This window comes from Rhizopus delemar, genomic scaffold (assembly GCF_000149305.1).
Source record: "Rhizopus delemar RA 99-880 supercont3.7 genomic scaffold, whole genome shotgun sequence".
Classification (NCBI taxonomy): domain Eukaryota; kingdom Fungi; phylum Mucoromycota; class Mucoromycetes; order Mucorales; family Rhizopodaceae; genus Rhizopus; species Rhizopus delemar.
In genome coordinates this window covers 2,111,401-2,130,358 of record NW_027137833.1, presented here as the reverse complement: position 1 = coordinate 2,130,358, position 18,958 = coordinate 2,111,401, and the positions used below count along the sequence as shown (strand labels likewise).

Here is an 18,958-nt window from a genome sequence, read left to right as displayed (position 1 = left end):
TTTTTTTTTTTTTTTCTTCTTCAAGTAAATAAATGAATGACAGAAGAAGAAGAAGAACAGGTTAAACAGCAACTGATTCCAAAAGTAGTCAATATAGTCAGTAAGAACGCAAATGAAAAACCACCTAAACTCAATCGAATGTCATCTCCAGAAACTTCACCTTCTCCTCCATCTTCACCTACCATAAGACGATTTCCATTACCCAAACTATATCGACTTTCAAGACATTACAAACTGAGTATATTATTTCTTATACTCTTTTCAGTTGCTTCTATTGGAATCATCTTGGATTCATTCTTACATCACCAACGGGATGTCTCGGGTTGCCAACAAAGTTATACGAGACCACAATACATTAAACAAACTGGCTTTGATAGTGAAATGACTCGTTTTGCTGGGAAATACAGTCTTTATCTTTACAGAGAAAAAGGAGTGGATTTAACTGATCGAGTAAGGACATACTGTTGATAGCCTATTTTCTTTTGCTTTACTAAACAGTTTTGAAAGCCAACAGGTGTGCCAGTCTTATTTATTCCTGGTCATGCTGGTAGCTATAAACAAGTTAGATCTTTAGCTGCAGAAGCTGCTATTTATTATTATTCACATTATGAAAATAATCTTTACAAATGGCAGCAAGGAACAAGAAATTTGGATTTCTTTACTGGTAAATACTAACAATCAATTTCATGTATTTCATTCTCTAATTCACACTGTATTTTCAGTTGATTTCAATGAGGAATTCTCCGCTCTTCACGGTCAATCGATACTTGAACAAGCCGAATATCTAAATGACGCTATTGACTATATTCTCAAACTTTATCCTCAGACACGCAAGACAGATCCTACAACGTTACCTGATGCTACTTCTGTCATTGTCATTGGTCATTCTATGGGTGGCATCGTTGCTCGTACCATGTTTACTACGCACAATTATCAGCAGGGCACGATTAATACAGTCATTACGATGTCAACGCCTCATCTTTTACCGCCTGTTCCCTTTGATTGGAAAATATCTGAATTGTATGACGACATTCACCGATTTTGGCAGGAAAGGAAGAAAGATGTGCTGAAGGATGTGGCGATTGTTTCAATCGCTGGTGGTACATTGGATAATACAGTTTGTTCAGATTCGACCAACATTGAATCCATCGTGCCCGCAACACACGGATTTACCATCTTTTCAACAGCTGTGCCTTATGTCTGGACAGCGACAGATCATGTATCGATCCTGACATGTAATCAACTCGTCAAAGTAGTCTCCAAGGCATTATTGGATGTAGTCGATATCCGAAGAGGATCACAAACAAAACCCCTGGAAGATCGCATGCGTATTTTAAGAGGAGCTCTGTTGAGTGGTCTTGAAAATAGAAAAGGAGATGGCTCTGATCTTGAATTAGGTAAAGGTTCACTTTCTGAAAGGTTTGTTCTTTAATAACAATGATTATAGGTAATCTTAGTTTATTAAGTTTATCAGAATCAGACGTTCTTTATTTACCTCCTGGAAAAAGACTTGTCATTCAAGAGCAGCAGCAGCATCAGCAAGGAGCAAGCATGATTCTTTTACCGACTGTAGCTAATGCGAACGCGTTTGCTATTCTTTCAGATGATAAGATTGGTGATGGCGGGAGGTTTGAGTTGTTTTTATGCTCCAAACGATTTTCCGATTTGGTTTGTCGAGCGATCAACTCGATCGCAATACCTATTCCTGCCTCTACTGAAGCAGATATTCACCCTTTTTCTGGAAACACATTTTCATTTGCTAGTATTGAATTTGAAGAGATGGGAAATAATGATTACCTTGGTATTATGGATAAGGACACGACAGATAAAAGATTTTTAGTGGCTGAACCGTTTGATACAAGAATGAATCGCCAGGTCATTCATCAATCCATGCTCTGTAAGTATCTGAATTTATATACGATTTTTTTTTGTTGACATGTTTTGCAGCGATCGCTTTAGAAGGAGTTCATGTCAAGACGAACAGTGGCATGTTTACGTCTGTTCGTATTCCTTCGATCGAAAGTCCCATTTTGGCCTACCATCTCAAAATATCACGACCCAACTGCAGTGCCTCCCATTTTGCACCTTTTTTACGCCAATCCATCTCAACCATGCATGAATCCAAATTTTATGTAAATTTAGCAGGGGATCACAAAGAGGAGACTGAGGTCTCAATTCATGGTCGAACGGCATTTGCCTCCATCATGAATTACCCTCGAGACCAAAACGGACTTTCCTTTCAGATCTGGATGGATCCAACCTGTGCTGAACCGCTGCAATTGGATTTATCGATTGATTGGTACGGAAGTGCAGGTCGTCTAGGGTTCAGAAATGGTATCATGTTGGCCACTTTTTCATTCATTGTCGTCGTCTTGGTTTTTGCTTCACAAATCAAATGTTACAATGATTCTGGTAAATGATATTCTTTATGATAAAAACAGGCATTCATTGCTTTATAGGTGTCTATCCACATTTTGGACAAGGGTTATCATTCTGTCTTCAAAGAAGCCTACCTATTGTGATGCTATTAGTAACCATCTGCAGTATTGTTCAATGCACATCATCCAGTGACACTGTTTGGCTTAATAGTAAGATTTTATGGCAAGATATCTTGACGGGAAATACAGACCCTTTCTTTTGGTGGATACCATTGATTGGCTTATGGATCAGTTTGGGCATTGTCTGTTTACTTTGGTTGATGGTAGAGGGCACATTACGACTCTTTGCCTGTCTAACCGAATGTTGTTCACTTAATCTGTGGCCTATTTCTCGTCAGCAAGAGACGAGATACCAACAAATTCAACGAAGGACAATCACGACTTGTATCCTGTTTATGATGGTAGCTACTTGTATACCTTATCAGTTTGTATTTGTTGTTGCTTTCCTTGTCCAAATCATTGATTGTGTTAGAGCATTGTTAAGATGTAAAATACCAGTAGGTCCTTTTGATGTATTCGTGTGCAGTCATTCATATTTTTTATAGACAAAAGCAGATGATTTGAAAAGGGAGAATAGATACAATTTCATGTTTTCTATTTTATTATTATTCTTTACTTTATTACCATTTAATTTACCTATTCTTCTCGTTTGGATACGAAACATCTCTGTTCATTGGTTTGTACCCTTCTCTTCAGATCACAGTGTTTTGGCTATTGCACCCATCATGGTTTATGTCGAGATTTTGACCAGTAACCGAAAGATGTTGCCTCGTCAAAACAACAGGTAAAGAATATGTCATTTTTGGGAAATTCTTGGACTAATACAAGTAGATTTTGGAGTACGATTACTTATTTATTCATGTATTATATTGTGATATATGCCTTTTTATTTGGTATCAAGTATACCCACTGGATTTACTTTTTAGCAAATCATCTCATCGCATGGTTTTTGTTGCTTCATTTTCGAGATTCACATTATAGCCGGTTATCTTACCATTACTTGATGGATCATGTCGGTAGCAAGAAACAATCATAGACAAGCTTAATATAATTTAATTTGTATACACTTAATAAAAAAACTCTTTTATTTTATATTTAGTTCTTTTGAGCACGGACACCCTTGGCTTCACGGACCTTGCGTTCCTTCTTGGGTTGTTGAGAAGAGATGATGGCAGAAGCACGGGCAACGGCAGCCTATACAAGTACACACGTTAAAAAAGAAGTTTTATCCTACTCATTTGACACTTACAGCACGGAGGTCGGGTCTGTACTTGTTACCACGAGCAATCAAGTTAGCAACAGACTTGGCGGTTTGACGACGAGTCTTGGCAATGACAACAGTGTTGGCAGACTTGGCAGGGGATTGTTCCTTGTTAGCCTTGCGCAAAGTGACACGGACACCACGAGCAGCAGGGATGATGGCAGCGTTCTAGTTTATGTCAACATCTTGTTTCCTTTTTCTCGCTATTGTATGTTTACCTTGTAGTTGGCAATACCAGAGTACTTGAAGGAGTTGAGGTTCAACAAGTTGGAGGGTTCAGAAGAGAATTGAACGTTTTGACGCTTAACAAGGAAAGAGTTGTTGTTCTTGACGATGGACCAAACCAAATCAGCACTCATCTAATGTACACATTGTGTTACTAAACTCTTCTTTTTTTCGTTTTGAGCTTTGATGAATGGAGTCACTTACGATGAAATATACGTTGAAAGAGAAAGAGAGAGAGAGAAAAAAAAAAAGGGTTGTTTCGCTCTTCTTTGCTGAACTTTTGAAAGCCGAAAAAATTTTTGGCAAGAGGGTTTGGTGGCTTGGCTAAAGAAATGCAGCAAATGCTTTTTTTTTTTGGAAATATCAATATGAATATCCACAAGCTTTTTTATGCAAGCCTTTTTCTCTTTTAAAAGTACAATAGCACAACCCTATTGTATACGGTAAAAAGAAACTGTGTCCTGCATCTTTTACGACGCGTTATTTGAACATTTATGATTTCATTCATATTATTTTTCTAGTCATTCAGTGTATCTCAAAATGAGCATATATATTTTTTAAAAAAGAGGATGTTTTATACTAATACATGTTAAGAGTATTGTTCATATTCTAAAATTATACAGACACACAAAACAAAAGGAAGCCGTACAAGGGTCATTTTCTTGGTGTTGTAAAAATAAATAAATATTTACTGTTTTAGAATTTAAGCCAAACCAGCTTCCTTCATGGCCTTTTCTAAGGTGACACCTAACTTGGCAGGAGAAGGGGTAACATGGACACCAGCACGTTCTAAGGCAGCAATCTTGTCTTGAGCACCACCCTTACCACCAGAGATGATGGCACCAGCATGGCCTATAAGAAAATATGAATCATGTGTACTTTTTATCAGTAGCATCTACGTTACCCATACGACGACCAGGAGGAGCAGTCAAACCGGCAATGAAAGAAACAACAGGCTTGGGAACTTCTCTAGACAAGTTGTATTGCTTCAAGAATTCAGCAGCTTCTTCTTCGGCAGTACCACCAATTTCACCAATCATGATAATACCTATATTCCATATGAACATCACCCTTCTCTTGTTTTCATCTCTCTTTACCTTCAGTTTGTTCATCTTCTAAAAAGACCTTGAGACAGTCAATAAAGTTGGTACCATTCAAGGGATCACCACCGATACCGACACACAAAGTTTGACCGAGGCCAACATCAGTCGTTTGTTGAACAGCTTCATAAGTCAAGGTACCTGAACGAGAGACGATACCGATCTTACCACGCTTCAAGATGGAACCAGGCATGATACCAATCTTACATTGTTCAGCAGAGATCATACCAGGACAGTTGGGGCCGACCAAACGGGTCTTGCTTTGAGTCATCAAGGCTTGCTTAACGCGCACCATGTCATGTTGAGGAATACCTTCGGTGATAGCAACCACCAAGGGGATTTCAGCTTCAACAGCTTCCAAGATGGCTTGGGCAGCACCAGGAGGAGGAACATAGATAACACTAGCATCGGCCTTGGTAGCTTCAGCAGCCTAGAGAGAACACAGATTAAAAACCCTCCCGTTTCCCGCGCTTCTAAATTACCTCACGGACGGTACCAAAGACAGGGAGACCAAGATGAGTCTGGCCAGCCTTCTTGGGTGAAACACCACCAACCATCTTGGTACCATAAGCAATAGCTTGTTCAGAGTGGAAAGTACCCTAGATCCAATCCTATCAATCTACACTTTCTTTTTTTTCTTGGTTTTGCGTCTTACCTGTTTACCGGTAAAACCTTGACAGATAACCTTTGTTTGAGCGTTGATCATCAAGTTCTTGTAGGTGGACTCGTAACCACCGTTGTTGGCATAAGTACGGCGAGCGACTAGTTTCACGTGAATATTTTTTTTTCCCATCCTATTTTCGCTGGGGGAGTCTTACCGTGAGCGGTGGAGCGCAAGACTTTGGAAGCAATGTTGGTATTAAAAAGCATTTTGAATGTTAAAACCAGGGGAAAAAAAGTAGAAAGAAAAAAAAAGTTTTCAAAATTTTTGAGGTCCTTTCACTGAAAGGGAAAGGAAGCCGAGTGACGTTGTTTTGTAGTTTGTCAATAGCCATTTCGGGAGAATTCGGGTAAATTTTCATTTTCAAAGCTATCAGATCATACAAGTCGTTTTGTGTCATTCTCTTGCACACACAAAAAAAAGATTCTGTTTTTTCGAATGATAGGAAAGTATGGGTTGTTGTGAAAGTAGGCCATGAGAGGAGAAGGGGTGAAATCAAGAGATTCAGTGTGACAAGGCAAGAAGGTGTCTTCAAAGATCATCTACTGATTAAAAGGGGAGAAAGAGGACAGTGACGCGCCAATGAGATGCGTATTGCTTTTTTTTTTTTGGGGATCAACAAATAAATGTTTATTCAGTAAAAAATGAAACGTGAGTAGAAGATGATGTAGTAGCATTTCTTCTTTTCATCGTTGTTTCTGATGCAGCATCCATTGGATCTTCTATGATATCGCAGGATTCTGTAGATCCAATTGAACTTGACCTTCTTCTTAAATGTGATAAACCATGAAGTGAAGAAGGATAAAGAAATACATCTCGTTGCTCATGATGGTCTGTGGCAGCGTTGTTCATATTAGCTACTGCTCATACGAGGGTTAATTGACGTGTGATTTTTTTTTTTAGAAATTTATTGTTACCTTGGTTACTAGAGCTACTGCTTGCCAGATTATGACTATTACTATGGTTGTCACTGCTGCTGTGATTGCTAGAGTCCACAAAATCATGATTACTATGACTACTGCCACTGTTGTCGTTATGATTGTTATGATTGCTGCTACCACTTGTACAGTTATTGCCGTGTGCTGTACTTGGACTACTGACAGCAGTAGTACTTTCATTATTGCCATTCGTGTTTGCTGACAGGGAAGGTGGTGGAGAAGAAGTGACTGATCTTGAATGAAGGATATTCGCACAGTGATCTGTCGATTCCTGCTCTGCATGTTCCAAATCAGGTGTAGACAGCCTGAGACGTTTGATATCATTCACGTCATTACTTGATGTTCTCCTGTGATGTCTTCTGTCATTTTGCTGCTGTGTCTTTTTACACAACTTGGCACCCAACGCCTCTCGTTCTCTTCGAGCCGCTTCTTGAAGCATGACACATTTGACTTTATAATCAATATTGGCAGGACTTGTTAAATACATGAAGAATTCGGATAGTTTTGAAAAATCCCAATCTTTGGTAAAAACTCGCAGGAAACTTTCTCGCTGAGCGTGAGTGGCTGATGCATAAGGCGCAGATGATAGGACCATGGTGATGAGTGTGGTTGTATATTGAGTCGCCCAACTGTTTGTCAAGTGACGCAAAAGATGAGCTCTCCGTAGGTCACCTAATGAATATTGTTTAGATTTAAAAGTGAGGGTGGATTGAAATACTTGCCTACTTCATCACACCAATCGGCTGTCACATATCTTACAAGTGTACTGATACTCTCTAGTCTCCAATCACTAATAAGCCATTTAAGAGCATTGACGATACGAACTAGAGGATATTCATTGGCAATACGATGTAAATACATTGCTGTGACCAACACATTTTCTTCAGACTTGAGCCATGAATAAAAAGAAGCATCATAGAGTTGATCCATGCATTTGATATTACGATAAACATCTTTCCAATTATTGTCATCGTTTGTATCTTTTGAAGCTGTATTTGATTTATGATGAAAAGGTACTGTTTTTGTATCTTCTTTTGTAGGTGCTGATGTGATTGTACTATCTAATTTGAAGTTGTTAACTATAATCTATAAAGCTCCATATGTGTTCTTACTGTGATTTTTTAATTTTGTGCCTGCCCATTCAGCAACTGTTAGACCATGAAGTGGAGTACGAGATGGCAAGTGAAAATCTAATTCGTTAGAATTACTGGGTATATTATATTGTAAAAAAGGGGTAGTTAATAAAGGTATATCGTTGTTGTTGTTGTTATTGTTTGCCATAGTTGTGTATATGTTTGTAACGTAAATTTTGTTAAAAAGAAAAAGAGAGAGAAAAAAGATAGAAAAAATAAGTATATTTATATTAAAATAAAAGCGGACAAAAAAAAACCTCTCTTTATTCCCCCCCCCATTTTTTATTTAATTATCGATCCACCTTCAAACTTTTTTTTTTTCTTTTTCTCACTTTAGCTTTATTTTTTTACTCTTCTTTTCTTTTTCTTTTTGCTTTCATGTCTTTTGAATGAATTCAAGGCATAAAAAAAATTCAAATTTTCTTTGTCTGCTATCATTGTTATTATTGTTTCTTTTTTTTTCTTTTTGTGTAATGCAGCTTGTGTTACTCTTGTGAAAAATAAAAAAAAGAATATTTACCATCTATTCATCCTATCCTTTACAAAAGGATGAGTTAAAATAGAAATTTTTTTCTTTTTAAAAGAAAGGGAGAAGAAAGAAGAAGAAAAAAAAATAGAAGCTGTTTTATATTATTTTATGCCAAGGTCACCCTTTCCTTTATCACTTCGCAGCATCAGATGTCGGACATTCAATAACAATCCATTCGCTATTCATAGTTTTTTCTTTTTTTTTTTCTCTTCTTTTTTTTCTTTCTTTTTTTAGATTTCAAAAAGCAAATAATGGACGCAGCAAGTGATCTTCGACGTGGAACATATAAAGAACGTAGTCGTTTTAAACCAGAAGAAGTGAGACGTCGACGTGAAAATGCTCAAGTAGAAATTAGAAAACAAAAAAAAGAAGAGAATTTAGCAAAGAGAAGAAACTTTAACATGCAAGAATTAGAAGCTGATTCTGACGACGAATTAGACTCTAGCTTGCAAGATGCAGAGGTAAGCCCATATCGAAATAGATGATAAAAAAAACTTATTTCTTTAAAAAAAGGCTATTGCTCAGATTCCATACATGATTCAAAGCATCTATTCAGAAGACGGTGGGTTGCAACTTCAAGCAACAACAGGTTTTAGAAAACTTTTGTCAAAAGAAAAAAATCCTCCTATAAAGGAAGTCATTGCTTCAGGTGCTGTACCACGCTTTGTCCACTTTCTTCGTTCTCCTGATAGTCAACTTCAGGTATATAAAATAGGTAGAGATAAATGGGTCATTAACCAACTTGGATAGTTTGAAGCAGCTTGGGCTTTGACGAATATTGCATCAGGATCTGCTGATCAAACAGAAGTTGTAGTTCAATCTGGTGCTGTGCCTTATTTTATTGAATTATTAAGTAGTCCGGTGATTGATGTGAAAGAGCAGGTAAGAGATGAAAAGAGGAGGACAAGGCGCTAAATGTCTCTTAGGCTGTTTGGGCACTTGGTAACATTGCAGGTGATAGTGCACGCTGCCGTGATTATGTATTAGAAAATGGGGCACTTCCACCTTTATTAGCTATTTTTGAAGAAAGCTCTAAATTATCCATGATTCGTAATGCCACCTGGACTCTATCCAATTTCTGCCGAGGAAAAAACCCTCAACCTGAATGGAGATTGGTAAAGTAGAACTGGATTGATAGAAATAAGACTAATGGACTGAATAGATTGCACCTGCTTTGAGTGTATTGGCTAGATTACTTGGTTCAACAGATGAAGAGATATTGATCGATACTTGTTGGGCCATTTCTTATCTGTCTGATGGGTCCAATGAACGTATTCAAGCCGTGATTGACGCGGGCGTGACAAGTCGTTTGGTCGAGTTATTGAATCACCCTTCGACCTCTGTTCAAACACCCACCCTTCGTTCAGTTGGCAACATTGTCACGGGTGATGATACACAAACTCAATTGGTGATCAATTGCGGTGCACTCGCCGGCCTTTTACAACTCTTGGGCAGTCCCAAGGACGCGATTCGTAAGGAAGCCTGCTGGACGATTTCCAACATTACCGCAGGCAACACAACTCAAATCCAAGCCATCATCGATCACGGTCTGATTGAACCACTGATCCAGATCTTGATCCATGGCGATCCCAAGACAAAGAAGGAAGCATGTTGGGCGATTTGTAACGCGACTTCGGGTGGATTAAATAAACCTGAACAGATCAAGTACTTGGTGAACGCAGGCTGTATAAAACCTTTGTGTAATATTTTGACATCAATGGACAATAAGATCATTTTGGTCGCTTTGGACGGTTTAGACAATATTTTACGTGTTGGAGAATCAGAAAAGTCAAATACGATGGAAGGATATAACCCATATTCGTTATTGATTGAGGAGTGTGGAGGTATTGATCATATTCATGCGTTACAGAATCATGACAATTTAGAAATCTATAACAAATCATACCAATTGATCGAGAAATACTTTGCTGATGAAGAAGGTGTGGATGCAGAAATGGCTCCCGATACACAGAATGGTCAATTTATGTTTCACAATGAATCGAATCAAAATGGATTCAATTTCTAATTTTTTTTTTTAATAAAGTGCAATAAACACATTTCGTCTAGTTATTTTGAAATGGGCTTATAAAAAAAAAAGTTTTTTTTTAATACATGAATTCATCTTTTACGCGTAAAAATAGACCATCAAAAAGAGGGGGAGAAAATGAATGTATTTCAGCATTTTTTTTTCACGCGTACTTTATAACAATAAAAAGATAAACATTTTGCAGATGGCTGAAAAGAATACGACACCTGACACTTAAAAAAATGGTTCCACAATGAATCCTGTTCCCCCAACCCAAGTATAGATTTTTTTTTTTTTTTTTTTTTTTTTTTTTTTTTTTTTTTACTCCTAATAATATCAAAAAGTGTATATAGCTTTATTATGTCTTTATTATTAACAAAAACATGTGAATATGCTTTACTTGTAACAATACAAGAAGGTAAAGTAGATAAAGAAGATATACAAAGAAATAAAATTTTAATTTTTTATTGTTCAAAGGACGATACTTTAAAAGCGACGATTACTCGATTAAAGTTGAAACAGAACTTGACTTGAAATTACCTTCTTCCATTAACGACTTGATTCCACAAGACACACTTATATCTTCTCCTTCAGTTAATATTCAAACAGACGGTACCTGTGCCTTTCATGTTTCACTTGTCTATTTTATCTCTTCAAAACAACTCGTTCGTCTACGTAAAGAAAAGGCAACCACAACACTTTATATAAAAAAAGTATACAAGGATTCATCACCAGCAACAGAAATAATGGATAAAATACAGTTATCAATATCAGAGGCAAAGGAGGTCGTATCCAAATCCGCACATCATTTGGAACACATTTATAAATTTGTAGCTGACAAGGGCGATTGGTGTCAAATCACCAGAGGAGGAAAAGAACAGGTCAAGGTTGGATTATTTTATGTGGCTATGCCAGATACAGCAGCCAATACAAATAGTACTTCAAGGGTCAGTACACCTTGCATCGAGTTAAGATCACCACCTCCTACTCCTAAAATGACAAATGCTGTCTTAAATCAAAGTTATTGTTCAAGTAGTAATAGCAGCAGTAGTAATAACAGTATCATATCATCCAATAACAGAAGAAAAAAGATCACTTCTATCATTGGCACTCAACTACCGCAACCACCAAAGAAGAAGGTGACTGAAGACAAAAGAGTCAAGGTACAGCCGACGTTAAGAAGAACGAAATCATCCTTGATGGATTTAAACATTGAACAGTTGGCAGACATGCTACAAAAGATCAATGTGTTTTCTAATCCAACTGGAGAAAAAAGTGAACAAAAGAGCAGTAAACCGATGCTACAGCAATCCTATCATCAAATCGGTAGAGGCAGCCTAAAGTACACATTTTACTTTAAAGTCCTACAGGCAGATCACATCCACCACACCATCCTTCGCTCTTCAAATCATCCTTCCAAGCTTAAAAGACCCTATGTCACCTGGTCCTTTCTTTCTACCTACAACATATCACCCGCGGCCTCGTATTCAACCCGTAGCCCAGACCAGTCCAGGTCGTGCTACCCACTCTCTGGTCATCTTGTCGACATCCAAAACTGGCTGGACAGCCAGAGTCAGATCAAACTCAACTTGATCATGATGGACAAGCATACGAAACAGACCGCTGGCACGGGCTTCATCTCACTCAAGAACCTGGCCTTCACCGACCGGACCCTGGACGACCGGACCTGTCTTGTTCACAACACACAAGAGGAAGAGGTCGTCGCTCAGATCACGGTCAGGTTGGGTCTGATCAGTGGTTGGCATCAAGCGCTGGATCATGAGGACCGTCAGGATGCGTGGGAGAGGAGAGAGACCGCCCAGAAAAAGATGCGGCATGCCTCACCCTCCTCCCTGCCCACCTTAATCAGTGCATCCACCCAGAGCACCCAGAGCCCTACGGTGCATCACATCACGCCCTTTTCACGTTCACCGTCGTCTTTTAAAAAGATGAAACCCTAATGATTATTATTTATTATACAATATATTCTCTGCTTCAATCACAATCTTTTGTAATGCGTTTGTTAAACTGGACAGTGTCCGGTGTTGCTCACTGGGCACCCGTCTTCGTATTCTTTCTAGCCGTGTCATGGCATCATCAAATTCTATTAGATCTTCATAGCCCCTGCTGTGGGTCGGCAAGTGCTTTTGTGGGGTCGATCGGTAATCAAAGATCGGATCGAATCGTGGATGATTTCGAATGTCTGGAATGGAAGGCAAGGTGCGATTGAAGGAAGGTGGCGTCCTTGGCGGTGGGGGTAATCGAGCATGGGGATGGCTGGTGGAAGAGGGAGGGGAAGAGGGCAGGGACCGTAGTGGGCTTCGTTTGGGTTCAATGTAATCCTCAATGGGAGGCACGGGCGAAGAAGAAGAAGAAGGCACGGACAACAGGGTGCTCTTGATCACCTTCTTTCTTTTGTTTTTCAGTTGGACTTCCTCATCGCTGGATTCCTCCTCGATTTCCTGTTCTTCGCCCTGCTCAGACACCACAATCCGCTTTCTTCGTTTGATCACACTCCGTTTCATGCTCACCGGCCGATGAACATGATGGAGTTTATAGTACAGACCACACGCATTGCATATCGTATTACCCGATTCGTCTCTACGCCAAAGCGGTGTGGTCGTCGTTCGGCAGTTGGCACAGATCAGTGGATGTTTGGCGACCTGGTTTTGATTGAAGGCCGGGCAGCCTTTGCAAGACGCTGATCCTCCCGTCCCGTTACACTGTCCGTCCCCTGGGCATGTCCCCGGTAAGGCTGTGTTCTCGGCTTTCTTCACGCTTCGTTTCATACTCACCGGTCGAAGGGTATGACGGGCCTTGAGGTAAAGTCCACAGGCATTACAGATTATGTCGCCATTAGGTGCTCTTCTCCAAAGTGGGGTCGTCGTTGTACCACAATTGGAACATACAGTGGCAGATACTTCACTATTGCTTTTCTTGCATGATTTTGTTTCACTCATTTCATAAAAGAGAAAGGGAAAGAAGAAGGGAAAAAAAAAAAGTTGAAAAAAATGATGATTTTTGATTGTATAAATTGTATTATAAATGATAAGTTTTATTGAAACGGAAGTTTAAATTTTATGAAGGCTTTTTTTTAATTTTCTTGCTAAAAACGTGCTACTTTTTTGATGACACCCTTCACTGAGAAATAGGTGATGAGAGATAAATGATCATGAGTCTGATTCATATATCATTGCTTGGTACAGAGGAAGTGTGTCTCTTTTTGATGTGATGTGTATAGGAGTGATGTTTGAGCTACCTTTTTGCTATGCTTTATTCATGTGTAGCAAAAAGATAATTAAATCGAGATATCTTTCATCTATACTCTATTTCAATTGGCGTCTTTTCTCTCCTGAATTCTACTGTGTGTCTGTGTGTGTATGAAGTGTGAAAAGGAGATTGATTTCTTGCATTCATCTTTCACGTCGGAGTATCAATACCAAGTATGTAGAAAAGGAACATGCAAATGAACGCATATTTATAAAGTTGAATGGCTTGACATTAAATAACATAGATTTCATCCTTGGCTTAAAAGAAAAGGTTTGTTAGACATGTTAAATAACGCGTTTTTATTCAAAATCTGACATTTATTTCTCAAAATGTGTCCTTGGATTCTTGTACAAGAGATCAACATTATATACTATCCAATTTATGGATAAAAGCGGTACATCAGACGTGTTCAATGTTGATCCTGCTAGAGCAAGAAACGGTTTATAGGATCAATAACTATTAATAAAAAAGAGGATGTTGTATAATAAAAAGCTTTTTTTTTTTTTTTAAAAAAAAAAATTTGAAAAATAAATAAGCAAATGTTGTTGGATCATAAACCCTATTCATTCATTTTGAAACACTCAAAAAGGTGTATTTTTTTTTCTTTTTTATTCTGTCTTTCCGTTATTTTTAATTTTAAGCAAAGTTCAAACGGAAGATATCATTGTATACCCAATAAGAGGCACCTTCAGCAATCAATTGGAACGTTTGACAAAACATCAAAGGATTAGGGCTATCATCAACCTAACCAAAGACACATTAATCTCTTTTCTTTATGCCTTTCTTGTTTTTCTTACCACCAAAAGACCAGTGACAGTAACGACAATGTTACCAGAAGGGCCACTGGGTTGAGCATCACAGGAGGTGATTTGATGAGCCACTTTTTGGAAAGGAAGGCTCTATATCAATGTATTTTTAACACACACACACACACTCCAAGGTGAATAGAAAGGGAAAACTTACGTTTAACTTTTCGACAATCGCGTTCATTCCCTGCACTGGTTGACCTTCAAAAGTAAGCATAGATTCGTTCCTCTAAGGTTGAATAAGTAAAGAAACGTTTTTAGGCAAAATGTATCTATAGCTTACATAAAGATTACTCAAGCCAGCTCTGTTACTATCAAAAGTTTGGTAATAGAACTTTACAAAAGCTTCAGCAACAGCGTTAATATCAGCCATTCTTGTATAAAATCAATAAACGAGATGAAGAAAAAGTTTTTTTTTTTTTCTTGTTCGTAATGACTATGTAGCGGTACTTCAAATCATCGTGAAGAAGTGACGCAACCAAAGGATTTAATTGGTTTTTCCCTTCATTCTGCTGATCGATGTTTTGTTTACCATGCGTTTTTTTGCGCAAAGATGTATGATTTTGTTTTGATGATAAGCGGTATGGGAATCCACTTTGGCTCATCGAGACTTGTGCTCACTAAAAGATATCAACATGACTTGTTCCTATGCATTTTTGTAGTCCTGACCACTGTTTTCTCGATCGTACAAAAGATCCCTACCCGTTTTACTCTAGATTTTGTTAAATCGATATCTACAAGAGGCATGCTATCCAGCCTGTCTGCGGGAAAGGAAAGCTTACATTTTGAATTTCTTTCTTGAAATCAAAGCCATAGCATGCCCCTTAAATCGAAAATGATCATTGGGATGGGTTTTGGCTTTGAAACAAGTTCCTGACCTCCTTATTTTCTTTCTGTATTGTAAAAAAAAGAAAACGCTGGTCTAAGGAATACTCGGCATCCAAAAGGAATTATAGTATTAAGGATTCTGTAGATGGCATTGACAATAGAAACTATGATTTTCAAGTGCGCGCTCTCTTCTAGTTAAGTTTCTAGGCACAGTATCACTGTTAATAGAAGTTGCAAAAGCTTGCTATCTTTTGCAGTTGAAAAAGACAATGTTCTCTCAAGACATCAATGCTATCAATTAGCAGGAAAGCAGTCTATCAGTTGATTGGACGTTGCTAATGAAACTTTATTTAGCCTATTGTTGATTGTTTGTTAAATGCATATGGAATACAGCGACTATTATTTTATAGTGAGGGTATAACTGAATAGGTCAGAATTTGTTCGTAGTCTACAGTATTTTTACGCTGATAAGCTTCATTTTCATTACGAGTTTTGAATGATACATCTTCTTTTATAAAAACCTTTATAGAAAGGCTATTCACTTGCTTTTAAAAGAAGCTGATCTTTTAGAATATAACACTGAAATCTGAAGGCAACACAAGAATGCTAGAGTTGTATGCTTGTTTTCTATGGGCTCAGCCTTATTCATACAACTGGTCATTTGAGTATTTGTGACTAAAAATGAAATACTCCCCTTTTTTTCAACCAGTTTTTATATCTTTTTCACTAACCTTCTTTAGTTCTTGCTGTGGCAGCTTCAGATTCTAATCAAAGAAGCGTAAAAGTCCTTTTATGACCATTTTGCTATTTGCAGGGAAAAAGAAATGGTTTCCAACATGACATGCTTTGTGAACATCATGTTATCCGTGCTAACTCTTCTTTCCCCAACAAGAAAAGCCATAAAGACAAACATGTTTCTTTTATTAGTCTTTATTGAATTCGTTTTCTAGCAAAAAAAAAAAAAAAAAAAAAAACACACGAAAAATAAAAGTGAGAACAGTGTGCTGTAGAGCTTTTGTACAAGAAACACATGCAAAAGTACTAAATCCTTGAGTTTTTTTTTTTTTTTTTTTTTTTTTTGTAAAAGATGTTATGCTGAGCTATATGACGGCTTGTATTGACTATATCAGATTACAATTCTATTTTTGTTGTTATGAAAAGATGTCATCTTTACCTTCTTTTGCAAATAACAATTGTTTATAACACAAAATACATTCACTTTTGCTTTTAATTTGCAGTTAATAAAGAATCGTTTGCCTAATAAGATAATGTAGTGTGAATAACTAAATGTTATTTCATTATCAGATATTTATCTTTTTTTTCTAAAGTTATAGTAATCCCACTTATTTCAGTTGGGATAGCACACCTCATGTTCACCTCAGTTGTGCTCTCGAATAAGATGAGGTTGAATAAACAGGTTTGAAATAATAAAAGGGATATTGGATTTATTCCTTTTTGATAAAAAGCTGAGATGAAACATGTCTGATAGACTCAATGTTGATTTAATATGATTCTATTCAATCCAGATTTGTGCCATTTCAATTAAAGTAGAAAAAGGGTTTTATTGACTAATAAACCGACACTTGTTTACTGAAAGGGTCATAAAGTGCTTTGATTTTGAATTCAATTGTTTGATTGTATAGAATCAAATGGGCTTAAAATTATAAAACATTTCTATCTTTATGATCGTCATATCTTTATGATCGTCATTACTATGTTTAAGTAGTGACTTAATTTTAAAGAGGAATCGATCCTTTCTTTTGAATATAAAAAGATAAGAAAGGAAAGCGTTTGTTTTGAATTAATTTTTCTCTCCCTTTTTTTTATAATAAAAAATGAACGTGTTTTATTTAGGGAAAAAAAACGTGTGTAAATAAACCTTTTTTTTTTTGGTTTTGAATAAAAGGATGCGTTGTCTATTTAAAAAAAAAAAGGATATTTACAAAAGTGTATGAGTGTATATGCGTGTATATGTAAATGGGATGAGAATGAGCTTATGATATAGTAGGGCTGTGATGCATCATGACTAATAGATGAGCTGCGTCTTCATCATCTGAAGATAGTGTAGCTGATAATTTTCTTTCATATCTTGTATTGGAAATAGGTATATGATTTGGTGGCATATAAAGAGGATAAAAGCGTCGATGTTGTGAAGTTATTAAACGTTTTCGTTTCTTGTCGTGAATATTTAATTTGGTTAAACTTGATGTTGGTTTTGATACGCGTTCTTTTAGACTTGATTCTAAAGTAAGCAAATCAAGGCTTTCACATCCGTGTTCTCGTTTAAAATTGGCTAAACTCAAACGAGCCTTTAATCTATAAGCCAACTAGAATAAAAGTTAAATCGATTGTTCATGCTTTTACAATAAAGCTTACATTAGACATATCATATTGTTGTGTCATTTTTATTTAAATTGAAAAGAAAAGAAAAATGCCTTTTTTTTTTCCCTCGATTTATAAAGTAAATATAATTTTATGCCGAAAATAAAAATAAAGAGAATAAATGAGTGTTCTTAATAGGAGAATTGAACCAATCACAAAAACAAAATAAAATTATTTTAAAGAGAACCTTCTGGGCTATAATTTATATGCAAATGATAAAGGAGAACAACAGGGATTTTCCAATGAATTTTTTTTGTTGTGTGTTTAATGATTGGATTCTGTCTTTTTTCCCTGCTTTATTACTGGTTTAACAAATACTTCATTTTAATCATTCATCCACCATTCATGTCCTTTTCTTTAAACCAATCACTAACAGAGTCTCACTTTTTTTTTTAAATTTTATTTTCACCACAGCTATTAATAATCTTTGCCGAAAAAGGCTCTCTCTTTCTTTTTATAATTGAACCAGTGTATTAAATCATGTATTTTGTTGACTCATTTCAGTTTATAATCAACATCTTTCTCTATAGTGTTCACTTGCCTTATTCATCCAGTAGTTTAGATTGGTTTGGTACACGGACAAGCGTTTTACCGAGTGTATGTTTCAATTATGAACCAACTGTCTTTAATTTCCTTTCACTCTAATCATTTTGTGTCGTCAATCTTATTATCATTGCTTACACTACTGAATAATTAATAGCGTAATTCTATGTGAATAGGGTCAATTTCAATATTTTTCTTCTTGTTAACAACTTGATTTCAAAACGTTTGTAAATATCTTGATCTTTACTAACATTAGGAAACGATACGGAATCAATAGTAAAAAGAGAGAAATTGACGCATAAAAAGCGTAACATGTTCGGGATCCCAAAAAAAAGAAAAAGTGCGTAAATTCATTGGAAACCTTCCCCTTTTGTTTTTAACCCGCTCATGCATAAAAAAATGGGAAAATCATTTCGATAAAAAAAAAACACTTTCCTTTTTCATGATTGGCTAAGCCAAATTATTGCTAAAAAAAAAAAAAAAAAAAAAAAAAAAAACGTTGGGCTTCTTTTTTTTTTTCTTTTTATTATCAACCCAATCTTTATATATTATGAAATGAGTGAAGGGGAAACAGTTGATAAAAATACGCGACAGACACAAAGCGTATTGATTAGAAATGGACAAAGAGTACGTCAGTCTATGGATTATACACACAATCAATGTAAATTATTTTATTTATTTGTTATATTCTTCTTACTTTATTGTATAGCAAGATATTATCATCCTACACCACCACCAGATACTGTGTTTGTAATTCATAAAAAACCAGAAAAATCAAAGATAACGGTTGTTGGGGATGGTATTTTATATAGTAATTA

General features: G+C 36.6%; 9 protein-coding genes across 9 annotated transcripts; 3 read left to right on the top strand and 6 right to left on the bottom strand.

Annotated features, from left to right (window-relative positions):
* Positions 1 to 381: 381 nt before the first annotated feature.
* On the top strand, positions 382 to 3,226 carry RO3G_10025 (uncharacterized protein; the record flags this gene model as incomplete). Its single annotated transcript, XM_067664610.1, has 7 exons — positions 382 to 450; positions 508 to 664; positions 723 to 1,397; positions 1,448 to 1,897; positions 1,948 to 2,412; positions 2,460 to 2,935; positions 2,984 to 3,226. The coding sequence occupies 7 exons, from the start codon at positions 382 to 384 to the stop codon at positions 3,224 to 3,226; spliced, it is 2,535 nt and encodes an 844-aa protein (XP_067520711.1).
* A 307-nt stretch (positions 3,227 to 3,533) lies between these two features.
* Positions 3,534 to 4,058, bottom strand: RO3G_10024 (ribosomal protein L28e; the record flags this gene model as incomplete). Its single annotated transcript, XM_067664609.1, has 3 exons — positions 3,534 to 3,632; positions 3,688 to 3,867; positions 3,918 to 4,058. The coding sequence occupies 3 exons, from the start codon at positions 4,056 to 4,058 to the stop codon at positions 3,534 to 3,536; spliced, it is 420 nt and encodes a 139-aa protein (XP_067520710.1).
* A 569-nt stretch (positions 4,059 to 4,627) lies between these two features.
* RO3G_10023 (succinyl-CoA ligase [GDP-forming] subunit alpha) lies at positions 4,628 to 5,894 on the bottom strand (the record flags this gene model as incomplete). The annotated part of the gene is made up of 6 exons (XM_067664608.1): positions 4,628 to 4,776; positions 4,829 to 4,972; positions 5,022 to 5,454; positions 5,507 to 5,623; positions 5,680 to 5,786; positions 5,843 to 5,894. The coding sequence occupies 6 exons, from the start codon at positions 5,892 to 5,894 to the stop codon at positions 4,628 to 4,630; spliced, it is 1,002 nt and encodes a 333-aa protein (XP_067520709.1).
* Positions 5,895 to 6,315: 421 nt separating this feature from the next.
* RO3G_10022 (uncharacterized protein) lies at positions 6,316 to 7,904 on the bottom strand (the record flags this gene model as incomplete). Its single annotated transcript, XM_067664607.1, has 4 exons — positions 6,316 to 6,518; positions 6,603 to 7,295; positions 7,391 to 7,684; positions 7,736 to 7,904. 4 exons carry the CDS (start codon positions 7,902 to 7,904, stop codon positions 6,316 to 6,318), a joined length of 1,359 nt encoding a protein of 452 aa, XP_067520708.1.
* Positions 7,905 to 8,536: 632 nt separating this feature from the next.
* On the top strand, positions 8,537 to 10,311 carry RO3G_10021 (uncharacterized protein; the record flags this gene model as incomplete). The annotated part of the gene is made up of 5 exons (XM_067664606.1): positions 8,537 to 8,746; positions 8,799 to 8,987; positions 9,036 to 9,167; positions 9,212 to 9,400; positions 9,448 to 10,311. 5 exons carry the CDS (start codon positions 8,537 to 8,539, stop codon positions 10,309 to 10,311), a joined length of 1,584 nt encoding a protein of 527 aa, XP_067520707.1.
* A 360-nt stretch (positions 10,312 to 10,671) lies between these two features.
* Positions 10,672 to 11,904, top strand: RO3G_10020 (uncharacterized protein; the record flags this gene model as incomplete). The annotated part of the gene is made up of 3 exons (XM_067664605.1): positions 10,672 to 10,729; positions 10,789 to 11,474; positions 11,674 to 11,904. 3 exons carry the CDS (start codon positions 10,672 to 10,674, stop codon positions 11,902 to 11,904), a joined length of 975 nt encoding a protein of 324 aa, XP_067520706.1.
* Positions 11,905 to 12,955: 1,051 nt separating this feature from the next.
* On the bottom strand, positions 12,956 to 13,271 carry RO3G_10019 (uncharacterized protein; the record flags this gene model as incomplete). Its single annotated transcript, XM_067664604.1, has 2 exons — positions 12,956 to 13,066; positions 13,107 to 13,271. The coding sequence occupies 2 exons, from the start codon at positions 13,269 to 13,271 to the stop codon at positions 12,956 to 12,958; spliced, it is 276 nt and encodes a 91-aa protein (XP_067520705.1).
* Positions 13,272 to 14,217: 946 nt separating this feature from the next.
* Positions 14,218 to 14,760, bottom strand: RO3G_10018 (uncharacterized protein; the record flags this gene model as incomplete). The annotated part of the gene is made up of 4 exons (XM_067664603.1): positions 14,218 to 14,325; positions 14,379 to 14,480; positions 14,545 to 14,616; positions 14,671 to 14,760. The coding sequence occupies 4 exons, from the start codon at positions 14,758 to 14,760 to the stop codon at positions 14,218 to 14,220; spliced, it is 372 nt and encodes a 123-aa protein (XP_067520704.1).
* Positions 14,761 to 17,209: 2,449 nt separating this feature from the next.
* RO3G_10017 (uncharacterized protein) lies at positions 17,210 to 17,618 on the bottom strand (the record flags this gene model as incomplete). Its single annotated transcript, XM_067664602.1, has 2 exons — positions 17,210 to 17,542; positions 17,592 to 17,618. 2 exons carry the CDS (start codon positions 17,616 to 17,618, stop codon positions 17,210 to 17,212), a joined length of 360 nt encoding a protein of 119 aa, XP_067520703.1.
* Between the last annotated feature and the right edge of the window lie 1,340 nt (positions 17,619 to 18,958).